Source organism: Python bivittatus, unplaced genomic scaffold (assembly GCF_059951505.1).
Source record: "Python bivittatus isolate LINGU-HERP-01145 unplaced genomic scaffold, Pbiv_v1 ctg000980_np1212, whole genome shotgun sequence".
Classification (NCBI taxonomy): domain Eukaryota; kingdom Metazoa; phylum Chordata; class Lepidosauria; order Squamata; family Pythonidae; genus Python; species Python bivittatus.
The window spans coordinates 47,847,300-47,873,549 of NW_028277125.1; the positions used below are offsets into that span (position 1 = coordinate 47,847,300).

At 36.8% G+C, this 26,250-nt stretch overlaps 1 protein-coding gene across 1 annotated transcript in view; it reads left to right on the forward strand.

Annotated features, from left to right (window-relative positions):
• CFAP58 (cilia and flagella associated protein 58) overlaps nt 1-26,250 on the forward strand; it is an 83,133-nt gene that overhangs the window by 11,961 nt on the left and 44,922 nt on the right. Inside the window, exons 5-11 of the mRNA XM_025169642.1 lie at nt 2,204-2,398; nt 4,506-4,643; nt 7,246-7,405; nt 9,872-9,954; nt 13,061-13,252; nt 20,642-20,803; nt 23,850-23,996. Coding sequence (XP_025025410.1) covers nt 2,204-2,398; nt 4,506-4,643; nt 7,246-7,405; nt 9,872-9,954; nt 13,061-13,252; nt 20,642-20,803; nt 23,850-23,996 — 1,077 coding nt within the window. The remainder of the gene's footprint in view (nt 1-2,203; nt 2,399-4,505; nt 4,644-7,245; nt 7,406-9,871; nt 9,955-13,060; nt 13,253-20,641; nt 20,804-23,849; nt 23,997-26,250) is intronic.

The following is a 26,250-nucleotide window of genomic DNA, read 5'->3' on the forward strand; positions in this document are numbered from 1 at the left end:
AGGCTGCAAGAATAATATGGAAAAAGATGCTACAGTGGACATACAAAAGAAACTGGCAGATGTCTTAATAATGAAAAGGGATATACAAATAGCAAGCCAAGAGACTGACCTGGATAATTTTCCTATATTGGATTTCCAAAAGAAGTTTTGAAGAATTTTCTGAGAAGGGACAAAGAAAAAATGAAAAGAAAAAATGAAAAGAAATCAAATTCTAGGACATTATTTGAAGGGACTAAAGATCATGATTACTAAAAGTAAAAGGAAGGAATATAAAGTTAGTTTATTTGATCAAGGTTAAAATAGATATGTTGTTATCTCTGATAACACTTAATGGACTTTTGCTGATCAGGATTGAAATGACAAGGTTTTAAGGTTTTGTTTATAGATAAGAGATGGGATATGGGAAGAAGAGATCATTTGTTGTATTTTAAGAGAAAGTGATAAGTTACTAAAATAGTTTATACTTGTGATGAAGGGGGAAGTCATTTTTTATTTTATTTTTCTTTACTATATTCTTATTTTTTATTTCTTTTCTATTTTCTTTTTCTTTTCTGCATCTTCTATTTTTTTTTTTAGTTTGTATTAGTTTTTTATCATTGTCATTGTAACTTTTAATAAAATTACTATTAAAAAAAATGTCTGCTTCTGCTTTCCCAATCCCAGAATATTGCTCTAATATTCTAATTATTTTTTCCCCCTTAAATTTCTGTCAAGTAAAATTTATTTGGCAAAAGTGTTCTTGAAACACTCTCGCCATGTATTCCTTGCTTTTCCTCTGTCATTTATAGGTAGTCCTCACTTAACAACCATTCATGCAGCAGTTGAAGTTACGACAGTGCTGAACAAAGGGATTTACGACCCTTGCCCGAAATTATGGCCATTGCAGCACCCCCACAGTCACGTGATCAAAATTTGGGTGCTTGGCAGCCCACCCACACTTACTTCTGCAAAGGCGTTTCAACTCCCCCCACCCGCCTATCTCCCTCCAATCTCTACCCTTTTGGCCTCCTGCCTCCTGCACTCTGTTGCCCCAGCTGACCTTCACTGCCATCTTTTTTTTCCTGCTGCTTCTGCTGATGAGGCATCCCTGGCTTAGCTGCTGGGCTCTATGGGGCTGGCTTTGCACTGCCAAGAACGGGAAAAGAGCTGAAAGCAGCCTTTCCCCCCCCTTCTTCACAACAGAAAGCCCTCTTTGCAGCTCCTGGGAAGGGCGGGGCTGGCTTTCCACTGCACAAATCTGCTTGGATTTCAACATGGAGCTTTTTCAGCCAGCTCCCAGGGACGAGGGAGAGTGCTGTGAAGAAGGCTAAAAAAAGGCTGCTTTCAGCTCTTTTCTCCTTCTTCGCAGTGCAAAGCAAGCCCTGCCTCTCCCAGGAGCTGCAAAGAGGGCTTTGTGCTGTGAAGAAGGGGAAGAGAGACAAAAGCACCCCCTTTCCCGCCTTTCTTCACAGCACTCCCTCTTGTCCCTGGGGGCTGGCTGAAAAAGCTCTGTGCTGAGATCCAAACAGATTTTCAGCCATGGAGGATTTTCAGTCCTGGAGTGGAGAGGCTTCAGAAGCCTCTTGACTTGGTCTGAAAATCCAAGTGCTACTGAGGCCCTCATGCACCAGATCCACACCACACCCCCATGCACCCTAACTGATCCTCCTACATACCCCTGTGCACCCCTCCCCCCACCCAGCAGTACCTGGGGCTTGCAACTTCCTGCCGGCTTCCCCGCTGACTTGATTGTGGGAAGCTGGCTGGAAATTGTCTTGCCTAATGACTGGGTCATTCACTTAACAACGGCAACTGAGACTGCCAGGATTGTGGTCACTAAATGAAGCGGTGATGTGATAATTTGCTTAACGACCACATTACTTAGAAACTTAAATTCCAGTCCCAACTGTGGTCATTAAGTGAGGATTAACTGTAATCTTTGCCACCATTTTTCATGTTAAACCTTAACTTCATTTCCTTAACCCAGTTTTGCAAATATTGGTTTACATTTTCTGCCCAATATCCTAGCCATTTCTAATATGCTATAAAAATTCCCAATATATTTTAAAAAGAAGATGTTTTAATGATAGAAGTAGTAAGTCTAGTTAAGATGTTTTTAACAGGTTAATATAGCATGAAAACAATCTAGTATCAACACTGTCAGCGATTCCCCTAACTACAGGAGAAAGTAATTCTGTAATTTTTGTGTTTGGTTCTGTTATAGCTCCATCAGGAAATCCAGATGCGTCAAAATGAGGCTTCACGGGAGACGCGAAAGAAAGAAAAAATGGAAAGAGAACTGAAACAACTTCAGAATGAATTAGAATACAAAATGGCTGATATAAAGACAATGCAGCAGGGTTTAAATAAAAGTAAGGAGGACCTCCTAAGATGTGAACAGCAGCTTAAGGAACAAAAGGTATTCTTAAAGACTCTCATTAACACACATGTTAAGTTCTTAGACCAAGACCACATTTAAAACATAATAGGAGTTTCTAACTTCAGAAAATAATTAAATCATGGATGGAAACTGCTTGTTTTCTAGAATACCAGAAATTTCAGTACTTCCACATGTGGTCACACAGGAAGTTTTTTAAAAAAATAAAATATAATTTTCTAGTATTTTTCTGCACCAGACTTAAAGTATCATCTGAAATTTGTTGATTTTTTTTCAGGCCATTTCCCCTGATTCTGCAAAAAGCTTATAGAAGCAATTTTTTTTTTTTTTACTCTGCGCTCAGTCGTTACCGACTCTGCAGTGACTGCTTGGATGAGTCCTTGCAGTTTTCAAGGCAAGTGTTTCGGAAGTGGTTTGCCAGAGCCTCCTTCCTAGAGCAGAGCCCAGCTGGCGTGCGCAGGAGGCGGGGTTTCCGTTGCTTCGCGCCCTTTTCGGGCATGCACGGTTTTTCGCGCTTACCAGCAACTGCTCCCGACTCCTTTTTGCAAGGCGCCGCCAGCATTTTTCCTCCCACCGGAGTGAGAGTACCCATTTATCTACTCACGTGAGTTTTCGAACTGTTGGGTTGACAGGAACTGGGGAGGAAACAGGAGCTCACCCTGCTAATGCGAAGGCTGGACTCGAACCGCTGAAGCGTCGACCATTTCTGGCCAGCAACTTTCAGCGTCATTAAGCCGCTGCGCCACCGCGTCCCCTTAGAAGCAATTTTAGTCAGCAGCAAAATAATTTTGGTAATTGTAACATATTTCTTCTTGGAGGAAAACTCTCTTGAAAATTTCATAAGTCATACAGATGATAAAATGATTAATTAATTCAGTAAAATGTTTCAGTAAAAACAAACATAACTTCAGTTTATTTTCAGGGAAGAAAATTTGACTCATTGGAGAATGATATACCTGATAAAATTAGTGCAAGGATCTATTTATAAATTCTTGGTGGTATCAGTAAGCCAGTTTTGATACAGTTGTTTTCAGGCACCAAATGACACTATATTTCCTACACTACTGTGCTGTTCTGTGTCCAAAATGTACTGTGCATAGTGTTTTTCAATTTAAAACCACGATGCTTGACCATCCAAATTCTTTCCTCGCAAAAACATAAGTTCTTAATTAACGATATGCAAAGCAAAAGACAGTACCTAATGATTTACTATTATTTTGTATTTTAATACTATACTTTGTTGATGTGTAAGCCTAGAGAATATGCATATCCAATTATATTCATAATCATAATAAAGTTTCAGGGCAAAAAACCGCTATTTTCAGTAAAGTTGGATTAATGATGGGAGAAAAACTAGGAATGTGAGTACTATAAAATGCAAAAATTGCTCTGCTGAGTCAGATAAGTGCCCATTTAACTCTAGCATCCTGTTTTTCCCTATTGTTTAACAAATTGCATATAAAAATCCCAAGATAAAATATGAGGGCAATAACTGTGTGAAAATTGTGTTTTCCCCCCTCAGCAACCAAGATTTGATCCAATAGGTAGCATTAAGCATTTCTGATTAGTAACTTACCATGGCCTTATCCCTAATAGTTTTTCTAGGCCTGTTTTAAACATTTGTGGCCATTATCATGTGTTAAAATCCCTGATTACCGGCAGTCCTAACTGGGTATGATGCAATTATACCTGGGACCTTTTTGCAGTGAAGCAGGTTCTCTACTACTGAGCAATGAACTTTCTTCATTGATGTAGGATTTCCTAGCTAAAATTCATAGCTCCTTTTAAATACTGCTGATTTAAAAACATTTGGCTCTCCTGCTCATTTATAATGATTACAGGAAATGTACACTGTGTCTCCCAGATGGGAAACAGTTATTAAAATATTTATCTTCCAGCTGCAAGGGAGGATAGTAAAAATCCTAGAAAAAGGATTACACCCACAGTGTTACTTGTTAGAAGTTGCCATTCCCACTACAGCTGTCAAGCGATTATCACATCTCTCATTTCTTAGATTACGAATATGGTAATAAGTAGCATGTAATAACCAAAAGAAAACTGAGTTTACTGAGAAGGTGCAATAATCTGATTATAAACAAATTAACTGCTTTGTGCCATAATCTTACAGATTCTGAATGAAAGAGCCACAAAAGAACTGGAACAATCTACAGCAAGAAATACCAAGCTTCAGCTAGAGAATGAGCAACATAGCTTAGCCATTGAACAACTAATGCAGGAGAATCAACAGAAAACCACTGAATTGAGAGTAAGTTTAGGGTGTTATCCAGAATAATGCCAATTCTGAAATTATAACCCAGTAATGATTATTAGTATTTGCAGTTCATAGATTTCAATGTTTGATCTTTAACACTAAGATTTTTGTTGAAATTCAAAGAAAAGGTTTAGAAAAGCAGTATTTGTCAAGTGAAAGTGAGGGAAAATGTTTCTTCTTTCCCTCCCCTGTAGCTGCTGTTTACGTAACCAAGAAAGATGAATTCACACAATTAATATGTCTATGACTCTGAATATAAGCATGTATAATAATTGCATAACAATACATACTATTTTCCATAAGTTGCTCTTCTAGTTTACTATCTGCTTTCTATTCCATGTTGTTCTGTAACCTTTTTGTTGTTTTTATTTGGTACTTTTTTTGTTTTTTTTGGCATCAGAAATATTCCTGCCTGACAAAGTTGGGGCAATCTTTTCCCAAAATAAAAACTCAAGATCCTACCATTCATCAGTAGTATCTTATCTAATCTATCCAGGACCGTATCTTTAGTTACAACAGTGTATACTTAGAAAAAAGAATACAAATAAGTAATAGCTTATGAAGGTTTAGTAAAATGTGAATCATTCTTCTAAACAGTGGAAGTCATTTGTTGTTAAAGAGATCCTGTTGATTAAAATAATGAAAACAAGTTACTATAGTTATATGAAAAGATTTATCTAATCTGTTATAACATACAATTTCAAAGCTATCAGGATTATTTTCTGATCTATTTTATTGTATACACCTAGAAAAAGATTATTGCAAGGTGAATAAAACCATATTATACTTTTTGAGGTATGAACAGAAATTAATGGCATTTGATTGGCTAATAAATTAATTAGGACATTATGCTCAAATAGGCAAGAGCCTACATTATCCTTTCCCAGTCTATTGCTCTGCAGATAAAGAATCATATGGTTGGAAGAGGCCATTTAGACCAATCAATCCAGCCTCCTACTCAAGGCAGGGATCCAGATTAAAACATTCCTGACAGATGTGCTGGAAAATGGATGTATATTTAATATAGGAATATTACCTCCTACCCTCTTGCCAGGCACTGCATTTTACATCCATTTGGGCTTTTTTGCGGGGGGGGGGGAGCTCATATGACTTTAATGTATTCTATGGCAAGAAAGAAAAGAAAAAATCTGGCTGACCTGTTGGTAAGATATATGAGGGAAGTGGGATGAAGTTGTAGAGAACTGTTTATCTGCACACCATCTCCTTTCCACCTGACATGGTGTTTGTTTGTTTGTATTTTTTGGGAAACAAAAACAAAATAACCTCTTCTGGTTGATTGGTTTGTGAGTGTAAAGTGGGCAAGGGATTAAATTGAAGGGAGAGTCCAGAGGTCCCCAGTCATGCTCCACCACACATTATGGAGACTGATTCATGGTTGTTTTCCTGCTGGTAAGTGTGCTTGGTGGGAAGGAAAAGGAAGCCGAGGAATCTACCAATTGCTGCTGTGAAACTATCCCACAATAAATCTATAAGGACAGCACTCCTCTTCAGTCTCATTGCTAAGACATAGTAAATTGGCTATGGGGCAGTGCAAAGTATGTTGACATACCTTTCTGTTGACTCAGTGATGGAGAGAATGCACATTAACACAGCCATGAGGAAGCACACTCAATTTGTAATCAACTACCGTTTTGAGGTCTTTTTTACAAGTACTGTTATCAAGTTGGAATCCATCATGCTTATCTGTACATTTGTTTTCTCTTCCCTAAGTGAAGACCTTTGCTTTTGTTAAATTTGATTGTTATTTTCAGCCTACTTTCGAATTTATCAAGATTGCATTGAACTGTATTTCATAGTCTAGGGTGCTAGCTATTCAACCCAGGAAAAACGTTTAAGTTAAGGTGCTGACAGCATGCCCAGGCCTACCCGCAGCACCTTGTCTCATCTGCTAATGTCTCCTTAGCTGAAACACATTTTAAGGAGGTGCTGAAAGGTGTAGCATGTGCACATACAGACCTTTTCAGCTTTGGAGTTGAAATGCCACATATCCCTACTGACAACGTATTTAGGGGCCAATAGGATGGGGAAGATATGGATATTTAATCAGACACATGATAGACTCATGCATACAAAAATGTACCATTTCGTTTTTTTAGTGGTTGGTAGCATGTTCTTATGAATGCCTGCCTCAGAAATAAGTCCTTTAGTTAGATAAGATATGTTGCAAGATAGGTGTTTAGGATTGCATCCTAATTTGTCCCAGGTCTTTGTTTTACTGTAGTTATTTAACATAGCAGAGAAGATGACAGAGAAAGCTAAACAGAAAAAATGGTGTCTAGCTCTTCTTTCCAGTTGTCCTTATGTAAGCGGTGATAGATATAGTGACAAATGTTTCCTGTGACAGGAGGTCAGTGAGTTTAGGGTGTTTGTTTGTTTGTTTGTTTAAATAAGGAAAGGCTGGGAAAAGAAAAGATGAGGGATATAAATACTAGATATTTTTGGAAGTTTATTATAATATTGTGATTATAATATTCTCATTATTTCCGTTTCCCAACACTAGAGAATAGCAGCAATAGATGGAACTGTTAGATCCTGTATTAATTGTTGTCTCTTCTTATTCATTTGTCCTTCCTAGACAAGAGAAGATGAAGTGTCTCAGATGCGTCAAGAGATTGGAAAGCTAACCAAAATGAGAGAGATTATGCAGCGAAAATTACGTGTTGTAGAGGAGAACAAAACACAGGCAGAATGTGAAAGAGACACCCTTAAAAACCAGATAAATGGACTGGAAAAAGGTAAGGGTTTAATTCAAAGCAATGATCATTACATGTTTAAAGACTAAATTGTTGGAATTCTAATTTTTGTGTGATTTTGCTCAAGTTTCTGTTTTTACTTCTTGATTTGTAAACACACAATGGCCTTATCTGGATTACTGCGTTCAAATAAAATTAATCCTTTCCTCCAGCTTCTTAATGTTTGTTTGTTTGTTTGTTTATTTTAACTCACATTTATACACAGTTGTTTTTTTAGAAACCTCTATCGGCACCAATGTAATTTTTAAAAAAAAAAATAGCATAATGTAATTATGGTTTATTTCTCTTGCCTGCAGAAACCCATTAAAAGTGTTCATATGAAGTGATCTCTAGGAAAAATAGAGAGTAATAGGATCTGTATGGGGGGAGAACAGTCTTTGACTAAATTTGTCCAAGTTGAAGTGGCTTTGTGGGCTTAATGAAATGGAAATTATACTCTCCCTGCTCAGAGGTAGTCTGCAATTTGGGAGGTCTAGACTTACAGCTTCTGTTTGAGGAGCAAGTGGCAGCTATGACTAAGAGACCTTTTGCCCCATTATACATTGTGTATCAATAGCAATCTTTCTTAGATTGGGAGACCCTACTCACAGTCACTCAAGCCCTAATCACTCCCTATTTGGGCTACTGTTAGGTACTCTACATGGGGCTGCCCTTAAAGAACATCTGGAAACCACAGCTAATATAGAATGTGGTAGTCTGGGCAATGATGGACGTGTTTTGATATACTTGGACGGCTCTCCTGCTGTGGGAGCTGTATTTATTTATTTATTTATTTATTTATTTATTTATTTATTTATTTTTCAAATTTGTATGCTGCCCATCTCCCCCAATGGGTGACTCTGGGCGGCTCACAATAATAATAAAAAAAACACAGGACTCTCCAGGCATAGACATAATCTATAAATAGTTAAAAACGTATATAAAAATGGCCTAAAAACCTCCTATAATTTGGCCCTAAAAAACCTGTAAGATGCTGGGGGAGGACAACCCCTCACCCCACCAGCCATCTCCATAGGTGTGGGCCCCCCTCTGGCCCCCAAGCCTTCTGGCAGAGCCAGGATTTGATCTCTTTCCTGAAGGCCATGAGGGAGGGGGCACACCGCACCTCAGGCGGCAAGATGTTCCATAGGGCGGGCGCTACAGCAGAAAAGGCTCTCTGCCTAGACCCCACCAATCGAAATTCCTTGACGGTGGGGTCTGCAATCTGCCCCTTCTGCTGGACTGAGTGGGGCGGGCTGAGATGACCGGGGCAAGGTGGTTCCTCAGATAACCTGGTCCCATGCCATGAAGGGCTTTAAAAGTGATGACCAACACCTTGAATTGGACCCGGAAACAAACTGGCAACCAATGCAGCTCACGCAACAGGGGTGTTATACGTGCCCTCCTAGGGGCATTAAGAACTGTCCGCACCGCTGCATTCTGTACCAGCTGTAGCTTCCGGATACTCTTCAAGGGTAGCCCCATGTAGAGCGCATTACAGTAGTCCAACCTGGAGGTGACCAGGGCATGAGTGACTGTGCGGAGGCCCTCCTGAACTACTAGTTGGCTTCTGAGTGTGATTCAAAGTATTAGCTGCCATGGCCCTAACATGGCTCTAGGCCTGTTATCTGAAGGAGCACCTTCTCCTGTATTCATCTTCTTTTCCCATCATATCAAATAGGGTCGGTTCCTTTCAGGTCCTATCTCTCCAGCATTTTCACATGACAGGGCCCTGGAGAAGGTGTTCTTGGTGGCCGTCCTCACTCTTTGGAACGTTCTCCCAGTAGGAATTAATTCTATCCCTCCTAGGCTTCAGGAAGACCTTGAAGACTTATCTGTTCCATCTTGTGCAGGAAGAATGTGCTCTTGGATTGGAAGATGGGTTACAGATGTGTGGTATTTTATTTGTTGGTAGTTATTTTATTTTTTTTTAATTTTTCTGTTTACTTCATAAGCTGCCTAGAGCTGGTGGCATGTAAGCATCGCAAATAAATAAATCAACAAAATATTTAATAAAAAATCTCTATTAACTTTATGCTGACTTTCATCTAGTTAAAATGGCTCCATGAACACCAAAGGAAAACTTTCACTTTTGGAAGGTCCCAAGATTTGCAAGAGTACAATTTTTTTTAAAGAAACAAGGGAGAACTTTCCCTAAACCATCCAGTGACATGGAGGCTGAAGATTCCCTATGGTGAAGAAATGATCACTTACTGAAAAAAATAAAATGAAAAACTGGAGGTGGATGATGAATGAAAAGAAATATCTTGGAAGAGGGCAAGATGCCAGCCAGCCTTGAACAAGAACACTCTATACTGCACTGTTTTGTTATGTTTATAAAGGGGGTAGTGAAGATTTACACATTGAAAAAAGTGATTTTTTTTTCTTGTAGAAATGCAACAGTTCTGTTAGGTTTCATCCCTCTATGCGATTTAAGTGCAGAAATCATAATCTTTTCCCGTACTTTAGAACTGGAAGCTGCAAAAAAGCAAGCAGAAGTTGATAAGAAAGCTATAGATGAACTTGTGAGAGAAAGGGACATATTGAACAAGGCAAGTATATATCTGATTCTGCAATTCACCCAAGTCTTTATCTGATCTTTAGCTGTTGTGCTGTCATACAAATATTACAGAATTCATATACACATACACAGGGTAAAACTGCATATATTGCATAAATTCCTACTATTACAAAGGCATTTGTGATAGTGTTTCATATAGAAATGGAAATCATAGTATCTATTTCACAGGGAACTGGTGTTTATTTGCTGAAGCATGTTTGAGGAATTATACAGGTTTATAAATAAATCTTCACAATAGCAGTTTAAAATGATAGCATTATAAAAGATACCTTGAAGCTCAGGAATGGTTCTGTCCTTAAGGGGTGCTATATTTTCATGCAGTAGAAGATATTTTGTTTGGGCTAATCCTTTTACCTGCTCCAGTAGGGAGGAAAATGTAAATAGAAACACCTTTCTTAGTGGAACTGCTTACTTTCATTTTTTTCTGGCCTTGATCCAAGACAGGATATGAGTTCCATTTCACTGTTTTTTCCCCTTTCTTATCACTTTTTCCCCTTCTTTACACTGGTTAGTTTATCTTTTTATCATTAGTAGAAGCAATTTTTTCCCCACTTAGCAATGAAGGTCCACCTATCTGGATATTGTTTTTATCTCTCATCCAAAGATATTCTCCTTCACTAATACCTATATTATTTGATACAGATAAATGATATTCTTCTCCCAATAGAAGAGAATATATATGTAGCTCTGGGTTGAACTGTGGAGTCCTTGCAGACATTTCATTACCCACCTAGGTAAGATCAGTGTGAGTAAATGTGGGGTTTCTAGAAGCTAGATGCACACTGCTAGAACACTAGCAGAGTGCATCCATGAACACCAGCCAGCAGTCAGAAGACACAATGAAAACTCCTTAATCTCACAACACATGGACAGACTCAACCATAGTTTCAACTAGGAAGCTGTGAACAATCCTAGATCAAGCTAAATTCCCTTAGGGAATTCCTGGAAGCTTGGCATTCAGACAAATCAGCCATCAATAGACATAGAAATACACCATATTTACACACCTTTCAAAAGAGACAATAAAAAAGCTAAGGGGACGTGGTGGCGCAGCGGCTTAATGACGCTGAAAGTTGCCGGCCAGAAATGGTCGACGCATCAGCAGTTCGAGTCCAGCCTTCGCGTTAACAGGGTGAGCTCCTGTTTCCTCCCCAGTTCCTGTCAACCCAACAGTTCGAAAACTCACGTGAGTAGATAAATGGGTACTCTCACTCCGGTGGGAGGAAAAATGCTGGTGGCGCCTTGCAAAAGGAGTCAGGAGCAGTTGCTGGTAAGCGCAAAAAAAACCGCGCTCGCCCGAAAAGGGCGCAAAGCAATGGAAACTCCGCCTCCTGCGCTCGCCAGCTGGGCTCTGCTCTAGGAAGGAGGCTCTGGCAAACCACTTCCGAAACACCTTGCCTTGAAAACTGCAAGGACTTGTCCAAGCAGTCACTGCAGAGTCGGTAACGACTGAGCGCAGATTAAAAAAAATAAAAAATAAAAAAGCTAAGAAGGAAACAAAAAGACCAGAACACATCCTCTCCAGCAGCCAACACCCAGATAAGCAGGGATTAATACCAGGCAAACAATCAAGCAGAAAACAATACCCTAACCAAGGAACTACCAAGGAGAAAACCACACCCTCACCAAAACTGGCAGGGCAAGCTACTGGGAGCAAACCCCATATTCACTTGCACTGATGATTTTACCTAGTTGGGTAATGAAACGTCTGCAAGCAAACAACCGAGCTCAGAGAACACCAAGGACTCCACAATATTCTTTTTCCGTGGAATGATAAAATCTTTCTGCTAGATGATGTTTTTTTCTGACTTATTTGGTTATCTCCTTGTACCTTTTTATACTTTTAAAATTCTCTTTCTATACATTTACCACATATTCACTGAATCTGTATTCAGGTTGTTTCAAAGATACGTGCATTTTGTAAGAATAAATGTTCACTATGAGAGCCAATTTGGTGTAGCAGCTAAAGGCACTGGGCTAGAAGCCGGGAGATTGTTAGTTCTAGCCCTGCTTTAGGAGGGAAGCCAGCTAGGTGACTTTGGGCCTGTCATTCTCTATTAGCCCTAGAAAGAAGGCAGTACCAACCACTTCTGAAAAATGTTGCCAAGAAAACTGCATGGACTTGCCCAGGTAGTTGCCAGGAGTCAAGACCGTCTCAAAGGAAATAAACAAACATTTTAAATCCACTGCCAAAAATTAAGGCATCATACTAAATACCCAATTTTTAAAATATAATTTAGAAATACAGAAACCCATTGTTTCTTTTCCTATGAGAAACACTGTGCAAAGCCTTCAGAAGATGTGCTTTAAAATGTGTAGGTTTATGTACAGAATGCCTTTCAATTTATTAAAGCAGCTGTGTCACTTATAGAGCTTGTGAAACTGTTTTGGAAATTGGATCTGGGTGTCTCCACATGAAAATATTGTAACTGTTTTAATTATTAAAAAACAGATGCTTTATATATTGCTGAGCATTGAAACAGGCTTTTAAAAAAGACTTTATATGGCTGCTTTAATTATTATATTAAAAATGCCTAATACATTTGAGAATGTCCTATGTAGACATATTTCAATTGCTTTATTGAAAACATGGGTTCTTGTCTGGTGTACATATGTATATGCTATAGTTCTACAAACAGTAGAGCTCCTTGAGACCCATTGGTCTCAGTTGGATTTAAGCCCAGTAGTCATCTTCATGATTGTAGCCCTTTCATTCATATTACAAATGAATGTTATATATCATAATGGTTATAGCTGATCAGTGGACTATGCTGTATCCTATCAGCAACTAGAAAATTTCCATTTGGTTGAGCCAGTGAAAATCCAACTAGATTTTGCATAGGTTCTCAACAATACTTAACTACTGTCTCCACAAGAGTGAACTGAGAGATGGCATCATATATAAAAGGTAGATAGATTTTGAAGAAGTTAACTAAGCCTGAGCCAGTTAGGAAAGAATTGTGTTTTTTCATTTTTTAAAAAAGTAATCTGTACATGTCTAACATACAACGTGTAGTTTGACTCTGAGTGTTTGGCATTATTAGATTTTGCTCTAACTTGGATTTTTTTTTTAATAGAACTTACTGAAGGCTGCTAGCGTCACTCAAAAACAGATGAACCTTGTTAAGCTCCATGAACAGTCCAAGAAAAACCTAGAAGAAGAAATTCAGAATTATAAAGATGAAGCTCAGAAACAGAGGAAGATTATCTTTCAGCTGGAGAAAGAGAGAGATCGTTACATTAACGAAGCTAATGATCTCACACAGAAGGTAAGAGAAAGCTTTTTGAAAGATACACTTAATACTGTCATTCAGGTCTAATTTGTGTGGAATTTATTTCATTCTTTTCAATGGTCTTTAGAATAAAAAGTTTTTAGTAAAGTTCCTCTGTGTGGTTTATGAATCTAAAAAAATCCATGTAACTTCTTATTTTGGTATCTGTATATAGTAATTTGGAAAAATAAAAACAAAGCAAAACAAAAAACCACAACTGAGCCAGCTTTTCCTAACTTAATGCTGTCCAGATATGTTAGAACCACACAGCTGTGCTTGATGGAAATTCTGAAATTGTAATTCCAGAAGATACAAGTTTGGGAAGGCTCTCCGTAGAGCCTTTATAAGACTTCATAAAATCAGAACTTTGTATGAGTATACAGTTAAGATTGCTAGGAATCACATTAAAATTCTTCAATTATGCCACCAGGAAATTAATTCTAGAATGGGAAGAAATTAAAATTAATCAGATGAAGAAAATTGGTATCTGTTTATGTCCTGAGGTGGAAAACTATTGAAGATGAGATAATTCTGAATATTTGAGTATTTCTCAGGAACAGGTATTATGAGAAGGCTGCATGGGATTTTGTTAATTAGCAGACTTGTAGAAATGGAAAATTAAAAATGAGGATATTCCAGAGTAACTAGGAGGTATCCTGAATTCTCTTCTCCTCAGCTTACAAGTATTTAACAGGGTAAAGTAACTTTCTGCATGAATAGATTACAGTGCCACCAAAATTCCTATTAACACAAACTTATTGGTCATCCTATTAATGCCAAGAATATTTTGCTTATAGCTCAATATGGATCTGTTTTCTTCCCCTTTGTATGCCACTAAAAGCACAATTCATCCTCAGAAAAGTACCCCAGTACCATTCAAAAATAGGGATATTCCAAACATTTCTCACTTTCTGGAGGGTGAGCCTTCTGTGCTGTCAGGACAAATGAGTAACTTGGTCTCTCCTTGTGGAAAGCGTGTTCCTCCATCTCTTTCTTTATAGCTCCTAAACCCTTTCTTCATAGCTCTTGCCATTTCATTTCCAGCCACCATAAAATTAATTCACTAAAGGGCTAGCCATGCCCTTTCAAATATCAGCTGTGAGACACCCAGCCTGTTTCAAAAGCTATGCAATCACTCATTCAGTCGATCATGCTTCCTCCTCCACCCTTTTCCTCTACTAACCAAGTATGGAAGGTTACTGATTACACTGTCTATAAGCAGATACTTCTGGCCAGCTCCTTAAGGGCTCATGTTGCATTACAGAAGAGAAATTGATGAATCACAGAGTGGGCAGGAGAAGGAAGCTGAAAATATTATTTTCTCTTTATGGGGAGGAATAGCTAGGTGCTGACAATCTCCTCCTCACTGCCCAGCTGAATAGCTTTCCTTTACAACTACCCCTCTGGTAGGTAGAAAGAATGGATTGTTGGAGGAAGGGGGCAACCCCCAGTGCGCTTGCTTAGATGGCAGGGTGAGAGAAGGGTAGAAAGTTGGCATATAATTTCATTGGCTGGACAGTTTTCGACTAAAAAAGATCTATATCTGATCTATTTCTGCTCAAAATATAGTGACACCAAGCTCACAATCATAACAATTGTCCAGGCAATCATTCTCCAAGTATTTGTATTGTGTGATCCAAAGACATGAAGATAAACACATGTTCCCAAGAAAATAATTTACTTCTCATTTGTTTTCCTGTTTGTGAAGCATCACTGGTTCAATTAGTACTGTAAACATTAAATAACTAAATGTGTTTTCCTTACCTGGTAATTTCTAGCAGTTTACCTGCTAGAATCTCTAATCTTTCCTTGCACTCTCCATTCAAAATATTTTCTAATACTGCTATTCCAGCAATAAGAGTTCAGATTTATACATCTTCTTCTTCCAAATGTTTAAGTTGAAATTTATATAGTAAAGAAGTAAGTTTATTGTTACCATTGATCATACATTAAAAAATTGATTAATACATTAAAAAAAAGAGAGGTAAGTGATACTTTTAATTATGAGTTGTTGTAATACCAACAGTACAATAGCAAATGATTCAGTCTCACAAACATTACTGACCGATAAATCCAAATAGGAGGTACAGGAGAACTTGCCATAGAAGAAAGCTGAATGAAGTAAGAATGGTAACGTATCTAGCTGTAATAAAGCTCTTCCTAAAATCAGTAAGCACTGTATTTCTATTCGTTTGGATGTCAGTATTCCTTATGCTCTAGTTAAATATTTCCTTGACTTTAGTGAACATCATAAATTTCAGGACAAATCCATAATAATGAAACTTTTCCTCTAGAATTTTGCCTCAAATAGACCAATAATTATCTTACTTTATAAAAACGGCCAGATCCAGGAGGAAAATAAAATACTAGCCTGTGCCCTCATCTCAGCCATCATGTTTCCAGCTGGAAAGCTGTAGTTAAGACACATTGTAGTACTCGTCAGATGTTTTTTAGAAATTTATTTTGAGTTTGTTCTTATGGTTTAAAATTTTTAACTATCCGTAATTGGGAACATAGTTTATATATGAAGAGGTTAAGTCATAACTTTTACCTGAAATATTTTTAAAGCCATTAGCAGTTGCGAGAAAGGTGAATCAACCCTGGTGATCAATGGAGTGACAGATGTCACAGCCAGATCACCCTCACACTTACTTACTTACATTGTGAGAAAGCATGTAAGACTAGCCAATATGGTTCTCTGGGCAGCTTTGGCAACATATTCTGATTATTAACTCCAGGAGCTTTTAGTAGTAAACAAACAAACAAAAAAACTCCTCGATATCTGAAGGTTATATTTTCTATTACTGTATATAACTGCACAATTATCTCTGAATTTTTGGCTATTTGACAAATACCACTTTTTTTTCATTTTAAGAAAATTAGGTACTTGTAGTTTTCTTTTGAACAATTGGAGAGAAGGGTATTTAAGGTTCTCGCAAATTCACTGGGGTTAGGTAGAAAGGCCCACTGTATCATCTCTCTCTATAAATAATAAGTGCTTATTAATCAATTTGAGAAGGTAAAATTCAAGATACATAAAGTTTTTGACAACTGAGTTTAAACTTTAGATTTAGAGGCAAGGATATATTCAATAAGTATGAAGGGTATATGATTTCCATCTGGGGTCTCTGATATATTCATTTCTCAGTTGGTGAACTTCTGAAGAAATGAGTGGTAGCTATTCAGCAGTAAATCTAATAATACTGAAGTGTCTTTCCCAAACTTCAGTCTCAATATGACAATCCATTCTTATTACTATAAACTGTTTATCATCAGGTGCCTGAAGTGTGCTGGGTGGATCAGCTGTTTCCATGTTTTTCTTTTTCATTCTTACTATTGGTGCTTTATATTGCTGCTTTAAATGACATATAGTAGCAGGTGAAGTTGGATGATTATTAATTCCCTATACCCTGTGATCAGGGTTAGGTCTTCTTTACCTGCATTAATGAGAGGTGATGATAGTATCACAAAGTTATTGAAGTTCATGTTGTCCATGCTTGCAACATTTGAGGTTGTCCATTTTGATTTGATTTTGTGTAGCCCAGTGAGGTTGAATTGCACACTATCTAAGTTTTTGTTCTGGCTGCCTGGCAGCACATGTTTATCTATTCCTGGTTTTGATAGAACTGAGAGGATATCCTGGCATGTGGAACTTCATAGCTAGCTGCTAGTTTCTGCTGATTACCATTACTTTTTAGCAGATAAATCCTTAGTTGAAAGAAGAGGCAAAATTGTCTGTTCACTAAATGGATATGATAGTAAAATACCTATGATTTAAAGCAAGTATATCAATGGAAGTTTTGACTGATCCATTTTTGCTGTCAAGAACCACTTCTCTGTCATTTGATTTTCAGTCGCTCAAGTCACATTTGCATTAGGCACACAGTTCTGTATATTTAAATTAGCAGAATTAGTATTTAAGGATTCTTGAATAGATTCAGCCTGATGATAGAGATTAAAAGGTCATAACGTCAAAGACTTTCTGGACCAGGGAATGTCCAGTGAATGCAACATCACAGAACAATTTTAAAACTGTTGTATTTGTTTCACTTAGTTTCCTTTTAGTGCTTTTCCCATCAGCACACTAAATGCTGTCAAATAGCTGTTCAAATGTAGTTGGAAACATAGGATTCCCTAGTAATAAGCAAAGAAAATAATGTAGATCAGGTGTAGAGATAAGAGCAATACCACAATGGATGATAACTTGTTCAGATTACATAACTAACTACAAAATTAATGTAATTTTGCTAGTAAGAGATAATTTGACAGAGGTAGTGACCACTGAAATATATATTTGCTTTTTGAAGTATCTGAAAAGTAGTCATCTTCTCCTTCTGCTGACCTCAAGTTTCAAAGAAACCAGCAATTTAGATTACTTTTGGGGACATTATTTAAATACTGTGATTTGTGAATATTGTATAAGGTCCAAAATGATTCCCAAGAGTTATTTGTGAGAGAAATAACTGACTAGACTTCTTATTTTTCCATTTCAGACACATTTGGTAGGTACTATGATGCCAGCTGTTTTTAACCAAAATGAGAATCTGTCCATTGCATAAGATTAGTTCTCAAAATGAAGGAAGTTTAATATATACCTATTATTATAATGTATGGAAAAGAATATATGATCCCCTATTATCTAGATGAGACCATATAACAAACTGTTCAAATGTGAATAACAAGTATTAAATCAGAAGTGCTTAGAACAATATACTTTCAGTTATTAATACACATTCAGATAGTACAAATTGAATTCTGGAACAGCACAAATTGAGTTTGAGCCATGGCATATTCATTTGAAAAGGTAGTAACCCATGTCGGATGCCGTACTTAGATAATCATATATTGGCTCAAAATAATTGAGATATAAATGAGTTTTGACTGAGGTGTAAAGCTCCTTTATTTCTTGCTTAAGCGCACAAAGAAATCAATTAACCATACTTGCCTATTGGAAAATTATGTTTACCAACTAAAGCTAGGATATTAACATTTTGTTTGCTTGATAACAATAGTGTCTTTATTGTGACAATATAGGAAATGTTGGTTAATACGAAAGTTATTGGTTTAATTGTAGCTTGCAATTAAAGCGGCTACTTCTGCAGGAAAAGATACTTGTTTATATCTTCCTTTATTTTGAAACAGCTCTATAAATATTATGGAATAAAATATCTATCCCACTGCAGATGTGACTCACAACAAAACCTTACCATGAAGGAGAAATCACCCTAATAAAGCAAAGTGAGAAATTTCTTCCATACTGCTCAATATCTCATATGCACTGAATTACACTATTGTTGTCTCAGAAAAAGAAGGATATTGTAGGGGAAATACATATTTCCATATATTTATCAAGCAACTCTTGAGACATTAGATTAAAATTCTATAGCTTCATACAAAAATGTTGGTCAAGAGATTCTCCAGTTTTGTGATACAACAATCCCTTAAAGCAATAAATTAGCTTGTATGAACTCCTTGTGAATAAAACTAATGATTTTTCTAGGGCTAGTGTTAGGCAAGAAATAAATATACTACTGATGGCAAGAAATAATTATATTACTTATGAAAAGATAAATAAATGTAATAATACTTTGTGGACCTAGGTTTACTTTTATCAGCACTACAAGTAATGTTTAGTTTTTCTCTTATCATCCAATTAGAACTTCCATTTTGACAGGCTAAACATGTAAAATAATGGATAAAAATATTGAAGGACATTAACAAGTATGCTTCTACAAAGTCTAAAGACTATGACTATACTATTGCATTTCCAAGAGAATCCAAACCCAACTAGCAGCAATCACTGTTAATTGATCATACATATCCAATAATGGTTTGCCCTACAATCAATAGGTTTTAGTTGTTAACACCCTGCAGAAATGAGAATTTTGACCATTTACATTGCATTAAAAACCCTAATTCATGAAATATATAATGCTTTAAACAGAGTAAATTATAAAAGTTTTTCAACATTTTTGACGTAACAGATTTTAATGAATAAATTCGAACATTTTGTGAAATAAATAGACATGCAGATGTCTATTTAAAGTTCATGTTTAATGACAGATTTAGGACAAAAAACAGTAGAGACAGGCTTCTTTATCACTGATTGGTACAAACTAATAAAATAAAAGAATAATTGAACCCCCCCCCCAAAATCCAGAAGTTTTGGTAATCTAGAAAGAAGTTAAGATGGAAGATGTGTTCATAGCAGCTGCAATTTCTTCACAGTAAACTGAGAATTTTGTTTGTTCCCATTTGGTATATATGCTGCTGCTTATGTGTCACTATATTTTCTCCATTAAATGAAGATGATTATTTTCCTTAAAAACCAACAGCAGCAACAATAACAATAATATACAGGGTGAATTTTGACATACAGGTAGTTATGTATGGAAATAATTGGTTATTTTACCTTTATAATAAGGTATATTGTACAAAAGGTTATCCATTAATAGATGCAATAACTCAGAATTGCAGTTTTAAGTAAGACCTAGAAATTCCAACATTGGGATTCTAATAAGCATTTAAATGTTAATACAGCATTTATTGAAGGTTTTTTAATTCCACTGGTACTATGGATGGAATATTCATTGGATAAAAGAATCAGTGGAAATAACCTCATTTTTATCTTTCTTATATTTTCCTTAAAAGCTAATGGATGCTTTCTAAGATAACTATCCCACAGTTTTTTCAAAAAAAAAAAAATTATTAAGGTAGTTTATCGATACTTTTGTTATCAATTACGTTTGTAATTATTCAGCAATTAATTTACAATTTGCCACTACTTAATTCAAACATAAATAAAAAGACAGAAAGAAATGTTACGTTTATACTTTTTAATTTCATGCAAGCTGTATGGGCATGTGTATTCTCTCTCCCATAATGGTTTTTAATCAATGCAGAGTGGACATAGGGTTATCCTGTTTGCCATTTTCTTCTGGTAGCTCAAGGCACTCCAGCTATTTTTAGTACAACTAAAAAAAAAAAGGGTGCAATCATATTCTGTACACAAAAATACCTTGTAGGAAGGATGATTTTTAGTTGGAAAATGGTATGAGAAGCATCCGTAGTGTTTGTCTCCCCCTTTAAATTGTAGATCAAGTGGTTTTGTTTTGTAAAAGAAATTTGTAAAAAGAATTCACCCTCAAGCCAAATCTTCCTTATTGGACAAACAGATGTTAAGATGTTGAATTTGGAATGTTGACCCTGGGTTCAAATCTCTAGGAGTTTACTGGGAGACTTTGGGCCAATTATTCTCAGTCCAAGCTACCTGATATGGTTGTTGTAGAGATAAAATTAGGGGAAGCCCTTATGAAAATCAACTTGACCTCTCCATAGCATATTCTATATATACAGATGGTATTAATTTTATGATTTCTGTAACAGGTCCTTCATCATATGGAAGATATAAAAGTTCGGGAAATGCAGATTTTTGACTACAAAAAGAAGATAGCAGAGTCTGAAACAAAATTAAAACAGCAACAAAATCTCTATGAAGCTGTGAGATCAGACAGAAATCTCTACAGTAAAAACTTAATTGAAGCCCAGGTACCAAAAAGCACGTCTGTTAGCTTATTTCTCCTAATGTTGGTTAAGATAAATATACTCTAATGAAGTTCAGCGCTGATGTGATATTTTCCACATTTTTGTTTTTTGTAATTATAATGGAAGCATACTAAGTTTGGTATCTCAGTATGTTATTTATAGATACAAGTTTCTGTCTAGACGCTTTCAGAGGACAACTTCTTTGCATATATATTTAAAGACAAAAGAACACTGGGAGGCAGGTTGAGTCAGATCTCAGGTAGTCCTAGGGGTACAGTAGTGTTGCTGAGTCAGATGTCTTCCAAAAATGATCTGGGGATTTGTAGTAGCAAATTAGGAAGGACTGTTTCTTGGGGTGTCTAATTCAAGAGCACTCTCCAACAAGTTGCTCATCTGACTTAAGTGAAAGTAAAGTTGAATAGGAAAGTATCTGAGTGGCAGCTGTCATGATATAATTCCTAAGTAATTAAGAAAAAGCATTGAACATTCCCATGAGTCTTCAACTATATATGCCTCTGATGTATAGTATATAGTACAAATGGGTAGAGGCATAAAGCTGGGTCGAGCAGTTTAAGATCAGAGAAGCAAAGTCTTGGAAGCACTGAGAGGAGAGCCAGAGTCTTGGTCAAGAACATGCCAAGGTCAGGAGCATTGCAGGAGCCAGGAGCAAGGAACAGAAGGCATGAAATATAGAGCAAGAAGCCGGATGATGAAGTTGCTTCCAGCACCTGAGAGGGCGCCACAGCTCCATTTAAATCCTCTCCCTGCTGAGTGCATGTAGCTGGTGCTGATGAGGATTCAGTGACTTGCCACTTGCTCACAAGCAACTGGCTTTGCCCAGGTATAGGACCTTCAGGCAATAGCTGGGGAAGTTTGCTCCACCTCTCGGCACCTATATTGACTGAGGAGATTTTGGTGTTGGCAGAGTAGAGGACTGCCAGTGGTAGAGCTGTGAAAGCAGAGGGTTACATAGTGCCTGGTAGACCCTAATCTACCCGCATCTTGGAGGGACACAGGGCTTGTCAGGATGAGCAGCTAACTCCCAGGTAGATAATCTCTCTCATGGAGCCTTGTCCTGAACTTGTTTGCTCCTTTATCTTTCCACTTTCTGGACTTCAGCCCAATGTCTGTAAAACTGTTATATTGTTCATTTCATTTCTATGTAAAATACCAAACCAGAGAAAGAAGGGGAGAGGAAAAACTGTGAAGTTCCATGAGTGACTGGTCTACTTCCTAATAATGGGAATGATTCATCAGGGACTTTCCATTTATTACAATTTGGAGAGGTTCTTTGCTTAGAACAAATGGAGATATATTAAAAAGAAAGACACTGGGTCCACATGATAATTCCAAATGGTTTAGGAAATCATTGGAAGATGTAGGTATTATCTCCAAATGAAAATATTTGCCATAGGTGAGCCATACCCTGTCATGTACCTGCCATTTATTTTATATAGCTATTGTTTTATATTTTGAACATTTGTGCAAGGCTGCAATGTCTCCGGTTTTCATCAGTACTGCTCACTGAATATTAGTGATTACTAATGTGTAGTATCATGCCACCCAAATTTTTAAAAACTATCTTTACACAAAACTTCCTGTCTGATTTCTCTGAAACTGTGAGATTTGTCTCCACACAAGAAACAAGTTTCCTAATTCTGTCCAAAAATGACCAAGAATTTAAGGGAGTTTGGCTCCAAAACCTTGCATTTATTTCACTAAATTTGGCTGTCTTAATCTGTGCTTGAAAATTTCATATCATTATATTCAAAAGTAAAACTACACCCATTTCTGATTTTCCTATATTACTTGGTGAGTTATTTTCGTACTCAATAAGGAATGATGATCTTCCTGATAAGATGAAGCTGACTGCTGGTCTTACCTTCCATTATCTATTTTTGCTGAATGAGATGCTGTGAAAATGATAGATGGTATCTCCCAAGTTTGTGAACTGAATTAGACATCATAGAAAAATAAGAATTAACTATCAGGAAATTCAGCTAGCTTAAAATCATCAACACCACCATCATCATCATCAAGCAAAAAACAGTACAATTTTTTTTCTCAGCCCCTAAGAACTCTCTGCCTATCAGGCTTCTCTCGGCTGATACTAGAATAGAAGCCATGAAGGCAATTATTTTTATGCAGATCTTTTGAGAAGTAAATATTTTGCCAGAAGTAGGAAAGCCATTAAAAAAGAAATCCAGCAACTGCCAAGTATAACATACATGACCTATTTAAATTAGAAGCAAGTTTCAATTTTTGTACCTCTCTCCTACCTCTGTGGTGCAGTGGACCGACAGCATCCATTTGGGAACAGAAGGAGTGGTGGTCACCTTGTGCCTTCTTATGGTAATGCATTGCTCTGGTGTCAGGCTGTTTGCCTCTGGCCTTGACAGATCTGCCCTCATGCCTTACTGTAAGACTGCTATTGCTGGAACTTTGCATCTGCCATATTTTCTTTAAAGACTTGGGTACTCTGTGGAATTTCACAGATACAGAGTTTTTATAGATGATAGATTTAACAGTCCACTCATTGCAAAATACATACAGCATTTCATAAGCTTGGTTATGATTTGCCATATAGCAGTTCTAAAAATGTTTTATTTTTACTCAGAGTGTCTTTTGAGTAATACTAATCTCATTTTGTGAGGCTGAATAGTTGACTTGTTGCTCTAATTACACTTTAAAGAAAGGTTTTTTTGTGAGTGATAACAAAATAAATGAAAGCCCCAGTATTAATTTCTCTCATGCTTGGCCTCTTTTTAAGCATTTATTTTTTCAAAGGTTGTGGGAAAGGAAAACTTACAAGCTGCAGTCTGTATTACTGAAAAAATGATAGGCAGATAATACTTAACCTCTTATTAGGTACTACACAAGTTAATCAGCTATACCAGTTGCTTTTATAAAGTCTGTTCCTCCTCTTTTCTCATTGACTTAACCTCATAGATAGGCAGAAATATGGCTAGTACTAGAAAACTATAAAGTTCATGTCTATCTGTTTTTATACAAATGTTACCTGTAATGAGCATTGGCTTTCTGTAATTAGGATGAAATCAATGAAATGAGAAAGAAGTTAAAGATTATGACACACCAGGTTGATCAGCTGAAAGAAGAGATTTCTGCCAAAGAGGCAGCCCTTGTGAAAGTGCATCTGGATCACCAGCGGATAGAAAAAGAAAAAGAAGCCTTAAAGGTAAGGTACTTCCAACAGAAAAAAATGCATCAGAGTTTCCCAGAAACAAAGAATCAGCTTTAGGTGATGTGGCCTCCCCTTGAGTATCTTTCTTGGATTACCTCCCCTGCTGCCACTCTGTACCTTCATAAGGTATGTTACCATGTATCTTAGAATGTCCTCCTTCGGGAGGGATCAGGTAGCACTCCTGTAACAAGCATTATAAGACAGGGCAGATATGAGTGAATGGAGAGCAAGACAGAAAATGGAAGGGAGCATAATCATTGATTAATTTTTTTTTCTTTCTGAATTTTTTCTTAGCCAAGTGCCTTCTAGTAAGGGCTTATCAAGTTTTCAATTTCTGATCTTTAATGCCAAGTACATATTTTGGGTGAAAAATCTGACTCTGTGTACATATAAAATCACATGGCTGACCTAAGCATTTGATAGCCCCGTTCCTGCCAGTGATGATGTAGTGTAATTCCAGTTCCCAAATTTACCAGCAAGTTAAGGGAATTCCCCATAAAGAAAAATGGCTGGTTACAAGACTGGTGGAGCAACAGATTGCAGTTAATGTTCAGTGTCATACTGTGATAGATTACAGGGAGGCTATGAAAAGAATGAAAGAGAACACAGATATAAAGCTATGACAGTGAGCAAGTCAGTTGACAACTTATCTCCTATACAGCAACTTAGGTGGAGAGAAATCTGGGAAGAAGAGACTCTATCTTAATTAACTCCCTACATATGAGGCTGGGAAATTCTTATGACAATTCCAAGATAATGCTTATCTCAGATTAGCATTAAGGATACCTTAATAGTGTTCCCTAATCAATAAGCAAAAATATGAAACTTATATTCCATGAATGCATCTTCATATTTGAAAGGTACACTGATGTAACGTATCAAAGAACACTATAGAGAAATATTATTTTTGAAAATAATTATTTTTTAGCTGAATATGGCTGCTTTATCTTGTCCAGCTACTCTAGTTATTGGCTAATTTAACTGGCAGCAGAGTTCTAGGATCTCAGGAGGAGGTTTTTTTCCTATCACTTGCCATCTCATCATTTTTTGGTTGCAGACAAGGGCATCCCTTAGGGGGTGGTCAACAAAATCAAGATGGTAGTATGATCAAAGCTGTGCCCCTTTATTATTTGCATCGATGGACATAAACAAGGAACACAGCTTTGATCATATGGTTAAGGCCGTCATCTGGACTTTTTTGATCTCCCTCCCGCAGATACCCCTGCCTGCGGATGTAAGAGATTAGAGTTTGAATTCTTCCATTGATCTTCATTCTATTTTTTTTTTTTACTAGGAATTGTTTGAGAGACTTACTGGTAAGACATATGAATCTTATGTAGTCTTCTTTGGTTTATTCTCAACAACTGACATGCACAGTGTTGAGCTGTGTACAGAGAAGTAAGTCCCACAGAGTTCAGTGGAACCTGCTTCCTTATTTCATCAGTTGCTTTGCCTATAATCAGTTGAACTATTGATTACTGTCTTGCTGTCATCTATTATTAGTGTCAGTTTGGCTGGTAATTTATACACAATACGTTATAAAGAAACAATTTATACTTAAATTTCTGTGTATAAATGCCTTCAAGATAGCTTGAGGAATTTGTTGTTTAATTGTTACTCAATGAGATTAATCTGAGAATAAGATGGGTCTGAATAATGGCAGGCTGATCTTGGAGCATATTTAGTGGAAAAGATCAAAGAGGTGGAATGCTGGTAGAAGACAAGGCAAAGCCAACCTGGAGGACTGGAAATAAAAAGATTAAAAAGTCTGAAATTTTGAACTTTGGAAAATTGATCATGTGGATTCACTTGACTTTGAGGTGACTTATTTTTAGTGTTGATAATTATTTACACTTGTCCTTTGAAAAGCTATATGGCTCTATTATATAACACAAATAATATATTAGAGATAAACTAGAAATATTTTAATTACTAATTCCATGAGAACCTTTGTGAATGGTATTTCTGTTGCTCAGGAAGAAATCTGCTACGGAAAAGCAGCGGAAAGCTCCACATTTGAACTAAATCAAAAGAAAAGTAGAAAATGAATGTGTTTCTTTTATATAAAGATGCTGAATTTAGAGTCTGACTGCATGATCTAACTTCTGAATTCAGTCCAATTGTCTCCTTTAAAGATCAAGAGAAACAATTTTTAGCAAGTCACTTTTATTTTCAGTAAAAAGGAAAAATCTTTTTTTTGCCATTTTTTTTGTTTTGCTGTTCATTTAGTGCTATGTTTATGTTATGT